Below are 21,058 nucleotides of genomic sequence, written 5' to 3' on the forward strand. Positions count from 1 at the left end.
AACGACTTGAAAAACCCATGTACCCGCCAACATCGCCGTTCAGCGAGTGCAGCGCCAAGGCGTCACCGAGCTGAACATGTTAAATGAGGCCTGAATATAATTATTTTATCTTTGGAAACGCTTTCTTATTGATTTTGATACTGTCAATAAGGATTTAAAATTCTGATATCTATGTTGGGTAAAAAAGCGATTACATTGAAATCTGTAGATACATTATTCCGACTGCGTCTCTGATTGTTGAATGATACACACTATAATAGTGGATGATAAGTAAAGAGGTTTAAACACTGATAAATCCATTAAATTACTCATTACTTATACGAATTTTAAGATTTTCCCAAGGAAATTAAATAGCCATTTATCTTTGTTGGTTTGATACTACAATGTCATGTTTAATATATTATTAAAGCTACACACATTTAAAGAATTATTTTTTAAACATGTGCTAAGCAACACATCATTTTATATTTAACTTCTTTTTACATTTAAAAATCTTATGATGATTGAAAATCTTGTGAAAAGTGCTATTATTTATTGAGGTTAACAAATTTTATCAAGAAAAAATCAAAGTAAAAACTACTTTTATACTTAACTTTTATATAAATAATCAAGTCTTTGGAATATTGATTTAAGTTTACTTGCCATCTGTAGGTGACATAATTGCACGCAACATGAATATAGTGACGTGTATGTAGTGGGGAGGAATGGTGTTTTGTTTTCCTCTATGACGATTAACATTATTAATGCGCAATTTTTTATTAGTAATGGCCTTGATGGGACTGTGATATTACTGATGGTGTGTCAGCTTTTGAATTAGTGGTAGGATAGCTACTTTTTTAGCTAGTTAAGATCTGTATTTTAAATATACTAAAAACATTACTGGATGCTTAATTTCTCTACACAAATTTGTATTTTGTGACGTTTTGAATTATATTTTATTTAAATACGAAGTCATAAAAAAAGTCGAGTGCATTAGTTTAGTTTTATAATTCTAAATAGCATAAACCTCTTTGTAAGATAAGGTTATAAATGTCACGAAAAGCAGTTCCAGCGCAGTCTTCAGTGTTGTTCATGATAATTACGTAGTGCCGTCAAATCGCGTCAACTCAGCAGTGCATTTGCTATAAATAACTTATCTAGCACGTATTAGTGTTGTGCAAATGTTCTTTTTTTCTAAATTGAAGAAATTCAAAATTAGTCCTGTCTCGTGTCTTTTGATTGTGACGTTTATCCAGAGAATTTTATCTGTCTACATGAGTCCGATCAAACGGATCAACATGTGCACAACAATCTTTAAAAGCTCTCGGCATCTCCTGACCAAGTTGAAGCTGCTCCTCATAACAAACTCCATTAATAATCTTGTTCAAGAACAGCTCTTTAGTCTGAAGTTGATTATTCAGATGTTTGGCAGCTGATCCCGTACTATTCTTTTATCGTTGTAATATTAATTTTTTTTCCGAAATTCAGATAAGTAATATCATTGATTAATTCATCAAAACTTCAACCTTTTTTTAAAAATAATCCAAAATTACGCCAAAATAGGTACTGTAGTTTCAAAAATAAATTTCCTTTGCATGAACATAATTTTTCTTTTACTATCATTACTATGATGTTCCTGGATTCTTCAGGTATCAAACTATTTATTAGTTCCAGGACCAGGAATAAACCAGCAAAATTTATTCGGTTACTGTTTACATTAAATCCTGTTGCACACCTAAATATCTCAGACTATCTCAACGAATTTAACCATTCAGCAAGTTTGTTAAAATCAAACATAGTTATTGGTTTCATTTGAACCTAGTTTTAGTACTGCACCAGTCTTCTAGTTCACTTTAGCCTAGTTCACACTAGCTCGTCTTTCTGTAAGACTTCTGCAACAACTGAAATTCGTGTATATAATACACGAAAGTACCTAAATATGATATTAAACTATTTCCCACAATATTATGTACAGTAAAAAGTTGGCAACAACTTTATTTGTCTGTTAAAAATATCAAACATTGTCACATGAAAACATTACGAAAATACCACATGTGATAGTACCTGACCGGTTTCATATAACTCCCCCCCCCCCACATAACAGGAAAACACACAAGATGAATAAATATAAACTGAGCCTTTTCCTTCTCTTATTTGTATTTGTTTTTAATTATTAAAAATAAACTAAAGCAATTTACTTTTCTTATCAAGAGAACCCTTCAACTTTTTGGAAAAAAATTTAAAACTCTGTAATTTTGTTTTGTGTACATCAAACAGTATGAGTGAATTTTTACCGGTGCTGAAGCACTTATAACTAATTATCCCCATGAAACGGTCACATAATTATGATTTTGAAATTATAAGGTACTAGCGGGCCCGGCGCGCTTTGCTGCGCATTTCAATAATTTTTTGCAAAAGTTGCCCGCGGCTTCGCACGCAATTTCCCGTTGAAAACAGTACACTATATTCACTTATTCTTTTTCTATCACATTCTAAACATTGCTGAGATAATTGATAGTCGTTCCATCGTGAGCCTCTTGGGCGTATTATGAAGGTATGTACCATATTCCTGCCTCTATCTAGCTGTTACCCACGGCTTCGCACGCAAATCTTAAGAACCGAAGTCCTTATATTACTTAATAAATTTTTTTTTTACTATAATAAATTTTAGATTAAATTAGTTATATCTCCGATGCCACGATTGAGCTTGCTTTGTTGTCTCGATCGAGAGAATATGTACACACGGAGTTTTGAGAACCATACTTCTGTCAAAAAAAACAACTAAGGTTGATTTTATAACATTCTTTATATTTGTAGCCAACGTAAGATAGTAATTATGATATCTGCATTACTCTTCTGATCAAGCATGAGCATGGTTTATATTAAATAAATATTGCAGTTAAAGGTGAATTTTTACGTCAAATTTGAATTGTATTATCTGGATAGTAAAGTCTATGTTTAACAGTGATTGCAAAAACAGTTTAAACAAAATTTGTCGTTTCTCTTAAGCTTACTCTATGCTTTAAAACTATAAGTGTAATATATGTTTACAAAGAACAGCTGATTAAAAATTTGAAAAGACGTTAACATATGTTTGCTGCAATGCATTTCTTATGGGTATTTCTGTAACCAGTGGGGCGGAATCCTGAATCGGGAAAGGGATGGGCATAGCTTATAAACCTTCTCCGTGGAAAAATACATATACGTACAAATTTTCATCATGATCGGTCCAATAGTTCACGATTCCATAAAGGACAAACATACAAACATTCATTTTTATATATATAGACTATGAATATATCTTATCAGGTGGCTGCAATATACTCCTTAATAATTGTAATATACAAGTGTTTGCAATCATCATGAGAATAATTAAAAGATACTTCTTGCTCCTTCTACATGCTTTTAAATTACTCGTGTTTAAAAATGAGCATGTAAGCAATGACGATCAAAAGGAATAGTTCATAAGAAACACAAAACCCTACTTTAGTACTCTGAGGGTTCTGTTTTAACAAAGAACAGACCTTGCATCCATATATGAGGATTGTGGCACAGATATTTTGATCGTTGAAGCTATTTATGTGCGTTGCCTATCTTACATGGTTGGCATATATTCTTGTAGACTGTTTCGTATTTAAAGTCAAGGGCTACTTCAGAAATACCGCACAAAATAAACGATTTTACAAATTTAATATGTAGCCTACTTATAAATTCATTAATATGACTTACAGACTCGGTTTGGAGCATCCATAGAAAAATACTACCATTTTTGTTTACCTTCTTTTGTTATTCATCCCATGCAAAGTTGAATTTTTGCTAGACAAATATACCAGGTGGTGTGTCATATTGTATGAAGTGTACGCATGAACACACACTGGACAGTGTTTTGTCTGTGTGGGACGCCTAGCCCTCGAGATAGTTGTTGTATAATTGTTAATTAATCTTTACCTTACATGGTCTACGATATTTCCAGGGTCAATGAGACCATATTCGTAACATACTGACCACCCAGTCCTTACAAAATACTTATTCCAATCATAAAATGTGTGCTTTCTGATTTTCTGGGCAGATCTGTACAATATTCAGTAGTAAAGCTACATTGAACAATTCAGTTCTATGTGTTATTATTTTAATCTGCAGCTTTAAATGTGAGTGTAGTTTAATCACTCTTTAACTAACTAAAGATTTCTGCTTGCAACAGATTGTTAAAGAAAATTGCAATATTTGATTCAACAGATTGTAACAGGTGTGAGAACACTAGTATAGAATTTTAGATCACCATTGAGCTGTAATATCATACTGTGCAAACTTGGGAAGTTAAATAAAACTCGCATTGTCCTTATAACTTACTACTGGAGGAATACAAGGGTTGGTTAGGTTAGCTACCTAGTGATGCTCATACGTCAAGGATCGATGTTGAACAGTTACGAGGTAGCAAGTAATACCAGGTGAATTGATTGGTCGAATAGGATCAGATGTTATTCTTTCAATAGGATTGATTTAGTCCACTCTTACGATATATATTTATGCAACCAACACTAATGCCATTTTAAAATAACACATATACTCACTGAGAAACAGTAAAAAGATTTCTAAAATAAGAGACTAGACTAAAAACAAATTGCAAAAAACAGGAGATTTCTCATATTCATCAACCGTAAATATTTATAAAGAGGCTAACAAGAAAAAAAACAATTAAATAAACTAAGGATAGATAACAATAAATTGTATGACAATACTAAATAGGATAATAAAATTGCATAATAACAAATAAATGTAACTATAACAATAATAATGATTTAATCTTAGGTAGCAATAATACAATTCTAACAATAAATTAAACAGCAATAACGAAATAAATAAGCGGTAATCATAACACAACAAAGGTAATGCAAAATAGGGCAACAAATATTAAAATTAAATAATTAAAATCAAAATATTTTACAGGAGTCCAGAGAAGGAAAGAGAAGAACTAAAGGGCGAGATAAGATAGATATGCTCATATGTTGAAGGTTTTAAGTAATTTAAGAGGTTTGATTTTCAAGATGAAAACATGAAGACTGTCATGATTAAAGGCTACTGAATCAGAAATAGAGTTTCCAATGCGCCCCAGACGAGGAAAATAGATATTCTTCAAATAGTTTCTATTATAACGTCTTCTGATAAATAATTTATTAGACCTAGTAGTTCCAGGTAGTTGAAAGTCTATCAAATGTAGAAGTTTGAGCAGTCCAGTAATCCTTTTTCCTGCTGTTCAACTGGTACGTCCCAGTATATTGTTACCCAAGCCTGAAACCAACCAACCTTACAAAGTGGCGCTGGATACTTTGTCATCTGATGATGATGTTACCTTGGCAAGGCCTCCATGTAATAGTGATGTACCCCAACACTTGGAAAACAAACGATTTATACAAAATTACTAAGGAGTGCACAGTTGGCCACTCTGGAAATAAGGCTAAGTACTTTACTCTAGCTTTAGTGCAGATTTCTTCGAGATAGAGTTGATGGGATAAAGTAGAGGTAAGTTGAATGCCAAGGTCTCTTGTGTCACTACGTCTTTCAAGAGCAATTCCACCCTAGACTAGTTTTGAATTATTAAAGGCAGTAAGGACTTGCTTCAGTTATATTTTTATTTTCTGTGTATTAAAGAAGTGTTGTAAAGAAGTATTTTAATTTTATACTGCGTGCAAAATTAAGAGCATCCGTAACAAGTTTAAAGAGGTCACATCTTGTTGTAGGTAAAAATATCACGCCTTTTTCTAATATATTGATTTTTCATAAACATTTGGCGAATAGTTAAATAGGTTTTCAGTTCGCAAGATTCTTCGTCATTGTAGTTAAAAGGATACGAACTATGATTGTCAGGCGTAAGTTGAAAGTTGTGATTGGATAACGGCTGTTGATTTTACTTAATATTGATGGCATCCATGGTATTCTTGGTATTTATGGAATGAATAGGATTTTGTAGTTTGCAAAGGAGTGTTATTGAATGATAATTACTGGAGGAATTTGAAGGGAATACAAAGGAACACGTTGAAATGATTGGAATGTTTTGAAAATTGTGTATAGATTATCAAGAGTGTTTTCAATAACATGCGAAGATATTTGCGGAAATGTTTGTCATTCAATACAAAGATTAATATTTTCATTGATAATGGAAAGTTGAGATAGGTTATTTTTATCAGAAATTGAACGACCATTACTAACCCAAAAATGTTGCGAAATTAAACTATTATTTTTGTGTACATTAGGTGAATTTCAATACTTTTTAGAAAGCCGCTTGCAGAGTCGATAGCTTGAGTAGTGTTACCGTACTTAGAGTTGTGTTGTGTTGTGTTGATTAGAGTTTTTTTAGATATAATTTTCCGTGAGTTTGACAATATTATATTAAGTACATACATTGCATCTTGATACTTACTTGAAATCCCTAAATGTAGCAGCTTAGGTTGTTATCCCTGGTACCGTATAAGAGTCTTGCATGAATTAAAACATATGATTAGTAATTCAATGCTAGTTTTTATAGCTAAACCAATAACCTTACTGTGACTTTCCAGAGGAAAGCCAGTTAGTGAAAATTTGGTTGCAGGCCTCGTGGTGTAAGACATAATGATAAACAAGCTGTCAACAATATGATGAGGCAATTTAACAAGACAGTTTTGTTAGCGTGATATCTAAATTGCTCCAGATAATAAAATTGATCTAAAACATTTAAATGGCTCGAGTTATTGTTCATTGTTCATAAAGAGATAAAATGAAACAATACCAGTAGGCTTATAGATCTTTTGTAATATTAATCGGCTTAAATACTCTTCCAAGTAGGTTAAATTTATTAAAAAGAAAACAACAGAAAACCCAGTATTCATGTTTTAAATTTTTGGTTCTCAGAAACCTTCATCAGAAACACACTAATTAATGAAATAAACAATCATAACCAATTCAATTACAGGGGGAATTATTGTAACCAAAGCAATTTTCGACATTGAGCTTCATTAGTTGAAGCTCCTTTTTTTCGCAATTTCAGTAAAAGCTGACAGTTTTTGAGTTCCAAAGTCATATCCCTTAGGCTCAACGACCGATGTTCCAAATACTTACGAGAAGTACTCAGTAGAAAGATTACAAATATCTTAGGGGCAGTTAACTTTAGATTAACTACAATGGATCTACTATTACATTTCTCATTTATAGTTTTGTTACTATTATTAACTTGATTGCAGCTATTATTAACCATATTATTTTTTAATCTTTTATGCTAACTTAGCTAAAACAAACGCTTCTTTTACTATTTAATATCGATGTACATGCATCATTAGGAACTACTCTTTGTTCTATAGATATAGTACTTATTTATAACACAATGCTTCAATAAAACTTAAATTTCTTTCTCTATGGTTCAACCGCTGCAGTTGATAGTGGAGGACCTGGAAAGCTGACTTTGACAGTTCATGTTCTCGAAAGAGTGAAGTTTGAGTGGACAAAGTGCCGGTTGGTTAATTAAATTTTTTAGGTTTTTAGTGTTTATATAGGTCTAGTGGATGGTAAAATTTGCCCTACGATATAACTTTATTGCAAGGGAATATTTGTGATATTTTTATTTACAAAAGTGATTCTTCCTAGCCTATTTCAAATAATAGTCAAGGAATTGAAAACTCCTAGGTAAACTAATATTGGTATATTTTATTAATCTTCAGATATATCTTTATCTATAGAATAACAGAACTATCAATCTACTGTAGACTCTAATAAACAGCCTACACTCTATTCGATTTCTATTATCAAATGGTTGGATTGATTTTATCGGAAACAATGATTCGATATTACAATTTATTAAACTTATCACATGATTTCAACTTATTCCTTATAGTAATTAGTTAAGCAATAAACAACAAGAAGTAACTAATATTTTGAGACTTTGAAAATGGCAATGAATATGGGGAAAATATGTGAGATATTTCTCACAAGTGACGAGATTTGTTTAAGTGGCTATGTGAGTTTGGCCCTTGGTAACACAGGGAGAGAATTCTTTCCTCCATTTCACAAAAGCAGTTAGGTACTCATTGATATCAAACTGGACAAGTTATAAATATTGTAAGTTTTCTTTGATATCTAAGTCCAGACTATAGTTGGTTTTGTTGTTTTGTAATGTTACTGTTAAATGTATATTTTTAAAACTGTAATGTACAAGATTCTTCTTGTTATGGTAATTTATTATAACTTATTGTGTACGATTTTTATATATTGAAGTTGAATAATATATCAAATTAATCGATAATCGTAATCGAATAACGAGTGTAGGCCGCTTATTAAAGTTCCCCTCAATCTATATCATTGTATTTAAAATACTAAATTAAAGTCACATGTTTCAAATTAATAAAAATAGTTTAAACAATTATGTAATTTCATAATCAATGAACCATAACAATTACTCAAATGATAAAATTAAGACAGGCGACAGGAAAAATGTCATTTAAATAATAAAGAAACCCTAACAACAAAACAAACATCTAGAAACCGAGAGAGACATGTTAAATAATGTTTAGCGTTGTTTTGTTTAATTTTCTAAGTTTTCATTTATTTAAAAGAAGTTGCTATAGTACAAATTGCATTTATAATGTGAAAATGTGTGTACAGTTAGTGCAGTTGATTTAGTTATTGTTCAAAATAATTACTATTGGTTGATTATATCGATGGGTGTTATAATTAAATATTGTTTGATAGTTTCAATATTAAAAAACCTGGTTCACTTATTGTACTCTACCTCATTTTTATTGGCTTCAATCATTGCATGTTTAAATTGTGATGGTTGATCTGTTTGCCATAGACATTATTATATTTAACTTATCTTATTCAACCTTTAAAATACATAACTTAATCATATATCAGTTATTTAATATATTAGATACCGTATCACACTACTTCTTAACTATGTAAATTTAAGAAAATAAATTTTCAATGTTACTATCATATTTAATTTGAAATCTATTACCAAATACTGACATCAGTTAAAATATGTACCTTTAATTGTGTACTGTATTTAGTTGAGACAGAGGGAATACCAACTTAGGGTTGGCTCTATTCCCCAACATACTTAGCCAACCAAAAGCAGTAATTTGGACTTCTTACACTATTTTCATAAAAAAACATTATTTTAATTTAACAATTCACTCTTTTAATTCTGTATAAGAAGACATTAGAATCAGTCCTTGATATATCCTGTTACTTTGATGTAACACTTAACGATGGTAAATCTAAGTTATAGATAAGAAATCTAAGCGATAGTATCTATAGTTGGGATGGTCTTATTATCCCTTCAAAGTATCTAATGAAATTTAAAGAAAGCATTAGTTTAAATTGATTGTTTTTGTTTCAGGCTGTCAGAGATTGGAAACTTTTAAAAATAATCAAAGTTATTATACAGTTTATGCAAATGTGATGAAAGTCTGTGATACAATCTACAATAGTATTGATATGTAGATGTATAGTAACTGCAATCAATGACTATTTTTAGTTAATAAAGTGTTCTTCTAGTGGCTTTAAAACATTTGAAACGTTTTCATAGAAGTTTTAACGCTTATTCAAAGTACTAATGTTTTTCAATTCTAAGAGCGAACCGGAAACAAATGGTGTCGATCTGAATATGTGTGTTCATGCAGCAAAAAGTGACAGTGAAGTTGATGTGGACAATGTTGATGTTTTGTCACGGTTTAGTCTTCCGCTATGTTCTCGTGATGTGAAAGTGCGTGAAACAGCTTTGGCTGCGATAGAACACCGCTTGGATCAGTGGTTACCCGATTGCTCCTCTATGCAGAATGGAACAAGTATTGCTAACGGAGCAGGAGACCACTGGCAGCAAGTCACACTCCATGTGCCCACTTTGTTGCGGTTGTCCGTGTCATGCCCATTCCGTGATGTCCGGATCAAGTGTTCCCAGATCTTACATACCATTAGTGTAAGTTAGCTCATGAACTATATATATGTATGTTATAATTATATCCTCCTGAGTCTAGAGTGCCTAAATATAGGCACTAGGTCTCAACCTACCTTGAGTCCCCAAATATTTATGGAGCAAATTGGACCAAACGCCTAAGTGCCTTTTTTTAGGCAATCATTCCGACCCCACTTGAGTCCCAGGGTAAAAAAGTGTTAATTCTTTTACAATTAAGGTTAAATTATGTTCTCATATCATTGTTGTTTGAGAAAAAATCACATTATGTATTTTTTACGTTATATTACAAATGGTGTTATAGATGTCCTAAAAAATAGGCACTTAGGTCTTCAGAGGAAAAAAATATTAACGCAGGACCTTAATTGAAAATGTTTTTATTATTACATGTATAAGTATAAAAAGAGTTGTTTAGAAGGCATTTTACATTTATTTGTAAAAGTTCATCTTGGAGTCACTGTGAAAAGTTCACTTCGAATGGAACTTTCGGAAACAATTCCGCCCACCTACCAAACAAAGATACACATTACACTTTACACAATATACAGTAGATTTTTTCTTGCAATTCTGCATAGCACACCTTTTTTGAATTCCTTTTGTAACCTCAGGTAGATGAGCTGCTTCTTCAATTCTTTTTTCTGGAGTAGGGTCAGCCCGTACTCGTCTGTCTCCAAATTGGGTTTTATCCACCTTATCTTCTAGATCTTTGTCATTCGAAGCAACAGCTTCATTGGCTGAGTTCATCTCAATTAGCAACTCCCCAAATTTAAGTTTAAAAGTCCTGAATTGCGGAATTCTTTTGGCTGGAAATTTGTATTTTTTGTTTGGTTTCCCGCATCTGAAGCCAACTGTTACTAAAGGCTCAAATCAAAGAAATGAAGGATACATCTCAATGTCCATTTCTTTGTCCGGGCTCGTGAGGAGCAATACGATAGCATTCTATCAGCTAAGTCTACGCCTCCCATTTTTGCATTATATGCATTGATAACTTTAGGTTGAGAAACATTGATAAACTGTTTGCTGGCCTTAGACCACCTTTTTACTTCACACAAAGGCTCGATTGACTCAGCAGTAGATATCATACATACACAGTTGTTGTCTAACCACTTTGTTATAGCTACTTTTCCCTCTGTCTTTGTTTCCATTTTTATCTTTTTTCTTCTCTTACAGTGCAAAAACTGGTGCCCCTTTCATTTGCTTTCTTAAACTCTTTGTCACTTGGAAGGTCAGTAGTTTCGGGAATTCTGTCTTTCCTGATTGTTCCAGTTAATCTAAAACCTTTTTTCAGGAGTTCGTCAGCAAGCCTAACTGAAGTGAAAAATCTATCGGCATACAATGTGTGGCCGGGAACTAAAGACCTAGTAAGCTGAAAGGACAGCTGATTCACACTGCCAGAATTGCTCAAGTTCTGGGTTTTCTACGTATGTGGCTGGTCCTTGATAAACAGTAAAATCACAAACAATTCCGTTTGGATTAGCAAGAACATAAACTTTCAAACCCGTTGGGTTGGGTTTGTTGGGTATGTGTTGCTTGACTAGACACGTTCCAGAAAAAAGGCACTATCATCTCGTCGATACTCAATTCCTGTGGTTTGTTCTGTTTCAAACAGCCCTCTAAGATTCGGTCAAGTAAAGGTCTTACCTTCCACAGCCTATCAGCTTTTCTTTCGTCTGCTGTAATTTCGTTATCAAAAAAACAAGTTTTATCCAGTTCCTAATAAGGAAAAAGCGATCTCTCGCCATGTTGTTTGCTACAAGTGGAATCCTCCACTTTTTTTTCCCAACACATTCTAATCAATGGTACTTGTAGAGCTGAAATCACAAAGTTTATGCCTAGCCAAATTTTTAACTCAGGTAGTCTTAGTTTTAGGTCCTTTCCTGTTTTCAACAAGTAGTTCTGATTTGATTTCTCAACTATTTTTTTAAGAATATCATCGTCGAAATACTGCTGTACATACTGTTCAGCTGTCCAGTCATCACTGTCGATAGGTAGGTATGCTGGTTGAGCAATCGTCAAAGGTGTCGGATTGAATGGTCCCTGTCCTCCATGGGGGTGAAAAATCCTTGTCCTGATTTTTCGTTTTTCTCGATTTCTTAGCCCCATCTCCCTTTTTCTTAGTGAGCGCCTTCTTCCTCTTTCCCTGGAACAAAACAATTTCCATAATATTTTTGCTACTTTCAAACAATTAAATAAAAAGATTGTTAAATAAAATAATCTTGAAATTACTAAACTTTTCTCTCAATGGTTCCAGAATTAAACAACCTGACATACATATTTTTTTACTTCCTTTAAATGTACTAAGCTTTGTTATAGCAACCTTATTATAAAATTACAAGGACTATAATACATATTTTAGTAATAATTTCAAATACATGAGATAATAAGTAATTTTGGAATTCAGGTAGTTATCTTACTTCTTTTCGCTGGATTGCTTCTGGTTGTGGATCCTCTTCTGACGTGTCTTCCTTACGATCCGGCTCATTGGGAGGCTCGTATGTGGGGTCTTCAATCGGTTGTCATCACTCCCAATTTCCCAATAACTTCATTCACATCAAAAAAGCGGTCTCTGTGTCTCAACAAGTCCCCTTCTTCATCATCATCATTTAACGCGCCCTCAATCTCAGAATCATCTAGATTGACTGGTTCGTAGTGAGGGTTTTGATTGCCTTGACCTAAAAAACACATAAATAATCAACTACATTATATATTTGTCAGCTGTTTATTATTTTTTTAAAGAAAAACATTTTAGCTAACGACCTAAGTGACTAAAAAAAAAGGAACTATAAAAAATATGGGTTTATAGTCTATAGCGCCTAAGTGCCTATTTTTAGGAACTACAAAAATAAACCTGTTATAGCTTACTTTAAACAAAAGCCGATTGTCACTATTTATCGTGTTAAAATGCAGACATAGTTCTTATCTAATGATATCAGTACGAGCTAAGGCTAAAATATATTAATTAAAGTACTTACATGAACGTTTTGGCCGGTCACGTTTTTCTGGAGGGTCAGTCATTTTTAGGTTAAGGAAGACTGGAGCATACCTAGAGCATTCTGGTGGCAAAACTTTGCACTACTATGGCCCAAAAACTGTTCTTTCTATCAAGTGCTGCGACCTGAATGGGAATAACCACAACTAGGAGGGACTCTGTGAATTTTTTTTTGCGAGTGGCTAAAAATAGCCACTTAGGTCTTTGACCCACTTTAGAGGGATGGTTGTCCAGGACTCAAGCACAGTCAGGCACTTGTACTAATATAGCCACTTAGGATTTTGACACTTTAAAAACACAGATTTACTCTGGGACTCAGGAGGATATATAGTATTGATTATTACTGTATTTGGTTTTTCTGATGCTCTTTATGTGAAAAAGATATACGCTGGAAGGTTATTATGTAACTGCCTGCCTAATTATTTGAACAAACCACAGAATTAACGTAATTTAAAACTAAAGTTTTAAAACCATTTATATAGACAAGCAAGAAAAGAATTAATTTAATTAGTTATGTAAATGCTTTTTAACGAGTCCAATAAATTTACAGTAATAATTTGTGTTCGTAGTTGAAAGCATATCTAATGTATCACATATATGTAAGCATATAATGTATGTATAAATCATGTAATCTCGAGGAAGATATCATCTATAATCTTGAAATTTTGCATGAAACTTCATTTCTCAGGTGATCATAATTTCTCTTTTGCTTGCGTGGGGATGCAAAAATTTCTTTTCTGTCTGTCTCCCAATATGACTTCTTTAGAATGAAATGAGCTGTAGATTTGAAACTTGAAGTTGTTTGCAACATAAGCGAAGTTGCCTGTTGAGTGATGTGGGGTGGTGTTACTACCTTGTGTACATAGTTATAAAAAAAGACTGTTTAAATGCAGTTTATGTTCATTTTCTTTTGAGTTCATAAATAAAGAACGAGTTGAATTGAATTGAAAGAGAATAGTCTTAATCTTTTGTATGGTAATGTAAATTAGTTTGTGGGATGACAATAAAAGATTCTTGACTCTTGACTGATCCTTTAAAATCACTTTAATGAGCAGAGGTATTATTGACTAACTGTTAAATCTGAGCATATCACTTAAAATATTCCAACCATATAGTCACAGATTAGCCATAAATTCTGGACTCTTGTATGTATTTAATTTATTAATAAATTATTAACTAATAAACTATGTTTAGGGTGAATGAGTGTATATTTTTTAAATTTTTCATAATGCAGCTTGAGGTCTGGTTATGTGCCTCTTATATACACAGTTTACCAATCCTGGAAAATTTCTACTCTTGTCCTGAAATATCACTTATTTTAGAGTATGTAGGAAGTTCTCAATATCTGTCTAAACCTCCTTATTAGGTAGGCCTATCAATAGACTAAAAAGCATACTGAAGTAGCCTATATGTTTAAGATTAATATTTCAAATTGTTGTGACTTTTGACTCCAGAAAAGTATATTATTGAAAAATATTATAGAACATAATTATATTTTCGTTTATAAAATACAATCTAGGAATGGAGGCCTTATTAATTCCAGTGACCAACATTTCTAACCAATTTTCTAGTTCTATACTTACCTAGATATCTGGTAACTTAATTATAACTTCTCATAGATTTTCACTTCCTTTCTGTAATGTTTGTTTCATGTGTGTATTTAATTTTATGAACAGAGAAAAAAAACATCATTTTTTCGTGCTACTGCTTGCTAATTTCTCCTCTACATATTCATTTGTCTAACAATAAATTTAATCAAAGTATTTGCATAATTACTTTTGGCGAAAGTTATATAAGCTTTATATTTTTATTCATACCAATATTAAAACTCACTTAAACAAGTTTTCCTATCATTTTTAGTTAATTGATAATGTTCATTGTCTGTAGAGAGTGTGGGGTATGGTCAAGATACAGTAAAATTGGGTGTGTTAATCATAGTGTAACTAATGTAACGAAGCATCTTGAAAATTGCTATAAGGAGGTTTTTGTATCTATTCACTACTCCTGTTCCTTATTGGAATGTTTAATATCATCGGCATGAGTATTAATATTGATACTGGTTTATTGAATCTACTGCGGATTAGACTATACAGGGAAGTGGAGTAACATGAAGTATCTACATGAATATGCCAACTTTATATTTCATTTTTTTTAAAGTTAGTCCTGTATTGCATTACTTATCTAACCTTAAATATTTTATTTTCTGCAAGTTGTATTGGCCATACTAGCCTCTTTAGATACCTTAGAGCGTATGACTCTGGGGTGGTCCTCCTGGGAACTATATTTCATTATCATTTCCATTTCCAAACATAACATTCACATATTATAATCAATAAGTGAACAATGTTCTAGCAATCGTATTTTATTTCAGGAGCGAGGATTTAGTGTTCCGTTCAACACAACAGGTCAAGGTGCCAGCAGTTTTATTCCTACCCAAGAAGTAAGTTGTAACTACTCTTATATCTGTTCTTTTAGTCCGGTGTCACAAATTTCAAACAGATTCACTAAATATACTTTGGAATTTGTGTTAGTTATCTGAATTGAAGTCAAGTTAAACTGTATGTTAATTTAAATTATGTTGACAAATAGATGACAAAAAACAATGTTATTTTAATTCATTTGTTAAATGCCATGCGCATGTGGGATGGACTTAAGTGTTGCATTTGATAATATCCAGTAGTTCAGTTTCTACTATTTTATTTAGTCTGCATACTTAACTGTTCTTCTTGTACAAACCAGTCAGACCTAGTATTTTATTAATTAAAGTCAATTAGTCCAAGCTTTACGTATAAGTGCAAAACTCAACCTGGGCACTAACTGGTCAAGTTGATTAGCATGCCAAATTTGTATTATGTAATATATTACTAAAATATTTTCATCCAGTACTGGGAGTAACTATTAAAAATTAACTACACACTTATACTTATAATAACTAGACTGATCAACCAGTTATGTAAGTCAGAAAGATTTGTCCTGAAGATTTAATCATAGACTTTATATAACATTTGTTTTTCCCTTCACCAAAATTCCATAAGATTTGGGAGTACAAAAAAAGAATACAACTTTGTTTTTACCCATAACTCTTTTTAGTAGTGCTTTATATCTAATAGTATTATTTAAACTTACTTATTTAGATTGTTTGAGGAGATCTCACAGCCAAAAATGATAGTCCATTCGGAATGTTACAGTGTCCGAGAGTATTATGCCCAACTGCCCAGTATGTCCTATGCTCTAATATTATATATAATACATAAATATCATTTCTGGTATATAATATAGTTTATACTGTTTATAGCAGGTGATTTTTATAATTCAATTCTTATGTCAAAACTACTGCCTTATAAACAGTTTTATTCTAGCCTCGTTTGTAAAAAGTGAATTCTGTCAATCTTGCAAGATCCAATGCCGATGTCCTTAGGCAAACTAAACTAGCTCTTCGACGGTCTCTGGTCTTGGGCCAATTGCATGTCTCTTACTTCATAAATTAGATTCCTGAAAACGGTAACGAATAGTTCGAGTAGAATTATTGAGACCGTAGATTTATCAAAATATTGTCTCAAAGATCATCTCTTCGGTTTGTAAATCTAGGATGACCTTTCCCTGCCTTATACGATCAGAATCAGTGTAATGGAAACTAGAGACTGCCCTACTAAGAATGGTGTGATGTACACTTACCCACTTGGCTACTGCACTATAAGGAAGTTCAGCTTCTACCAAAACCCTCATCCTTATCACCACAATTTGGTTAACAGTCGGAGGATTTAAATGACTGACAATTCCTCCCTAATAACACTAAAGATAGGGGTTAGATAAGCTGGACAAATATGTATCTGATAAGGACAACATTTTCCTGTAACTAGTTTTAGCTTTATTAGGGTTGAGTACTCATTTCTTCATTTTTTATGTGTCATATATGTTGTTCTTGAAAGGTACAATACAAAACTGAAAGCAAATTAATACTATATTTTTGTTTACATAGTTCATATGGGCCTAAAATCATGATGGCCACTAAAATAGGTTAGTACTGTATAGGTACTAGTTTTCTATTAGACTATTTTAAGTGAAATGTATAACTTATAGTGTGTACCCATCTTTAAAATCACAATTACACTAAAATAAATACAACATTCTCAATGTAAGATATTTGTGTATATATATATATTATTTAAAGTTTTATATATATATATATATATAAAACAACATATATAACAATAACATATAACAATATATATATATATATATATATATATATATATATATATATATATATATATATATATATATATAACAAGTTACCTGTTGAGGATGAAATTTTTCCCGCCTTTCTCCAACATGGAACCAAAATTTACTCCATATTGTATGAAATATAAACATATATATATATATATATATATATATATATATATATATATATATATATATATATATATATATTTGTTTTATTTCCAATATTAAATGTCCAAACATTCAGCACATAAGAATGTGCACATACTTCAAAAGTGTGGAATTGTCCAATGTAACTTTTTCTTGTATTATAACTTATTCTGGAATTTGTCTTGTTCTACAAAATACTCCAGAAGCAAAGAAGTACAGAAGACCTGTTGTTGATGATTGGTGAACCCAAGTCATTACAGTCTCTATGTATTAAATTGGCACCAATCAAGGCTCAACTCCCAACCTTGGGCACTCATTTACATTCGTTCTGTACTCCTTTGACCACTTACTTGGATATTTGTTGTTAACTTTTTTGTTTTCTTCTTTGAATTTTTATTAAAAACGTGATTTGATATTTTCTCACAAAAAAAAAAAAAAAAAAAAAAAAAAAAAAAAAAAAAAAAAAAACTAAACTTGATTTGATTTAACATTACTCTCGAGAGCAGAGTACTTTGAAGATATTTTGGTACTTTCTGATTAACCGGAGGCCAACAATAATAAACGGGATTTAGCAACTTTGGGTGGGCAGTTACATAATAAATACCAACGGCTAGGTTAGGTAAGGTTAGGTTAGATTAGATTAGGTTAGTAAACCTAAATCACATCAGCCGCAGCGTGCTTTGAATAGGTGGCCTCCGTTTAATCAGAAAGTACTGATATTTTTATATATGTGCTGTCTGATACATCTCATATATTGAACCAGCTGTTATATTCAAAAAGACTGTAAAAGAACCTAGGCACCATGGACACTACCATACAGTCAAAATTTTGTAGGCTGCCTCATCAGTGAAACTGTTATCAGTAATAACTTTTTATGTAGGAAGTCTGTGGTCAAGAAGGACAAGCGAACAGCTCAATCCATAATCACTGTCTCCATTGTTCAGAGGGCAATCAACAGACTCAGCTTATTCAAGTTACCTGTTGAGGATGAAATTTTTCCCGCCTTTCTCCAACATGGAACCAAAATTTACTCCATATTGTATGAAATCTGCAGGCCAAGTTTCTCTCTAATGCTGGAGTGTCAATAGGGTGTTGATTATTCCTGAGATTATATAGATCTACCAGTATCTCAATGTGTCTTCTTAATATGCTGAGAAACTATTAAATTCTTGTTGAAACACAAACAGTGAACTATTTTGAAATTAACATGCACTAAAGAATAAAGAATTTATTTCTCTTTTACATCACAATATATACAATATACATATAGTTGACAATTTTTTTATATATGTATAGTAGACAGTTTTACGTATTTATGTCTTGCCAGGACTGACTTCAAAACTATAAGTTTATCTACAATATTTTAAATACAAAAACATGTCAAGCACAATGAAAAAGTTTACAAGGTTTTTTAACTTAAACAAATTTACTTGTAAGAATACATAAAACTAAGTAATCTAAGTACAAGAATGAAACTAAAAAATATACTGAGATAACAAAAACATAAAGATAATTATCAACTACATCTTACTTTTTATATATAGAGAAATATAGGGCCTCCAAGGCTAGCCTGTTCGGAGGTTCCAGCATAAAAACAATAAATAAACAAATAGTTATCAGCGAACAAAAATCACACAAAAAATAAACCAAATTCTCGCTAAGGAAAAGAAATATATATTTACATAAAACTATTCAAAACAAGATATTTAAATCTGTATAACCTGATTTAAATTTGAATTTACATCTACTTAGAACTAATGTGTTTGTCAAAATGATTAAGAGGATAATAATGAAAATTTATATAAAAACCCAAAGTGATAATATTAAAAGCTAAACTTGAATATTTAGAACGATATCTATATTATCTATATCATGGAGCCACTTTTTTAGTTTTTTTAAAAATACAATTTTATTTGTTGAGTTTTTAATGTGGCTTGGCAGCCTGTTAAAAAACCAAGGTCCAATAAAAATAAAAGATTTGGTAAAGAATGTATTTTTCGGCTTTGGAACTTCAGCATTATCTGCATTTCTAAGTTTACTTTTGTATTCATTAATTTGATGAACAGAAGTTATCATACTAAAATAACATTTTAAAATCTTAAAAACGAATAAATGTTTCAAAGGAAAAACTTTCAACTGTTTAAATAGTGGACGAGAGGGTTCAGTTATTTTTTTTGAAGTTATTATTCTGACAAAATGTTTTTGCTGTAAGTATATTGAATTCATATTTATGTTATAAGTACCACCCCAAAGAAATAATCCATATTTAATACGACTTTGTACAAGTGCAAAATATAGCATTCTAAGTATGTTTGAGCAACACATATTTTTCAGAAAATAAAAGAGTCTAATTACGTTATTTAACTTTGTTTTAATATTTGTTATATGATTTTTCCAATTAACTTCTTGATCTAAAATAACACCTAGGTATTTTAAATTTTTAGTTTTTTCAACGATTGAACATTTATTTGTTAAACAGATACTTAAGCTTGAATCCATAATACAACCTGCACATTTATAAATTATGGGTGTTTCAAACGATACATCTTTTCTTAAGCTAAAATTAATATACATAGTTTTTTCAGTACTAAGTAACATATGGTTCATTTTGAACCACCACTGTATTGCTGTCAGATCTTTATTCATAGCAATATGAATATCAGCCAAATTATCTTTTACGTAACTGAGCACAGTGTCGTCCGCAAAAGACGTCACTTTACCTTCAAATTTTGCATTACATAGGTCATTTATATATATTATGAAAAGAATTGGCCCTAAAACGGATCCTTGAGGAACACCGTGAGAAATTGTACCAGGTTCGCTGTATGTGGCACACACTTTGACACATTGACGTCTATTTTTTAAGTAGCTTTCAAACCATTTGTTTGTTACTCCCCTGATTCCAGATTTATGCATTTTATCAAGTAGAATATCATGATCCACAGTATCAAAAGCTTTTTTTATATCTAAAAAAAGGCCACTAGTACATTTATTTAGGTTTAAACCGTCATAAATGTTTGACATGAAATGCATTAGGGCATTTTCAGTGTTCATATTATCTCTAAAACCAAACTGATTTTGACTAAAAAAACGCGTGTTGTTAAGAAATTTTAAAAGCTTCTTTTTCATTATTTTTTCATAAATTTTTGAGAAACAAGAAAGTAATGAGATTGGGCGATAATTGCTACATTGACTGTTTGGTCCTTTCTTATAAATAGGAATTACAACTGCTTGCTTCAATTGGTTTGGGAAAATACCATGTTCAAAACTTGAATTTATCAGATACGCAAGAATTTCAACTATTTCCCGTGCAACTGTTTTGATAAGATTAGAACTTATATTATCTATACCAGGAGAGGTATTATTTTTTAAGGAATTTATAGCAATAGTTACGTCTTCTTTGAAAATAGCTTCTAAAAACATTGATCTGACTTGATACACATCGTCAAAATAGCTTTTAAAACTTAAAGTTGAAAAATTCATAGGCAAATTGCTATCTAAATCTAAGTTATCTATTATGTTCAAAAAATATTCATTAAACTCATTTGCTACAGTCCTTGAGTCGTATTCAAGTTTATCATTTATATACAATCCAACAGATTTTGAATTTACTTTCATTTGATTAGTTATGCCATTTAAAACCTTCCAAGTATTTTTTGTATTACCTTCACATTTTTCAAATTGTACTTTATAGTAATTATTTTTTAGCGCTCTTATTTCATCTTGTAACTTATTTCTAAATATGGTATAATAGTTTTTCAGATTAATATTATTAG

General features: G+C 31.5%; 1 protein-coding gene across 1 annotated transcript in view; it reads left to right on the top strand.

The window, feature by feature from the left end:
* The first annotated feature begins 7,422 nt into the window (after positions 1-7,422).
* The window catches only part of LOC124359386 (sestrin homolog), a 209,442-nt gene continuing 195,806 nt past the window's right edge, over positions 7,423-21,058 (top strand). The window contains exons 1-3 of the mRNA XM_046812080.1: positions 7,423-7,632; positions 9,347-9,925; positions 15,280-15,348. Of these exons, the coding sequence (XP_046668036.1) occupies positions 9,563-9,925; positions 15,280-15,348 (432 nt within the window). The 5' untranslated portion in view covers positions 7,423-7,632; positions 9,347-9,562. The remainder of the gene's footprint in view (positions 7,633-9,346; positions 9,926-15,279; positions 15,349-21,058) is intronic.

This window comes from Homalodisca vitripennis, chromosome 4 (assembly GCF_021130785.1).
Source record: "Homalodisca vitripennis isolate AUS2020 chromosome 4, UT_GWSS_2.1, whole genome shotgun sequence".
In the NCBI taxonomy this organism is placed as follows: Eukaryota; Metazoa; Arthropoda; class Insecta; order Hemiptera; family Cicadellidae; genus Homalodisca; species Homalodisca vitripennis.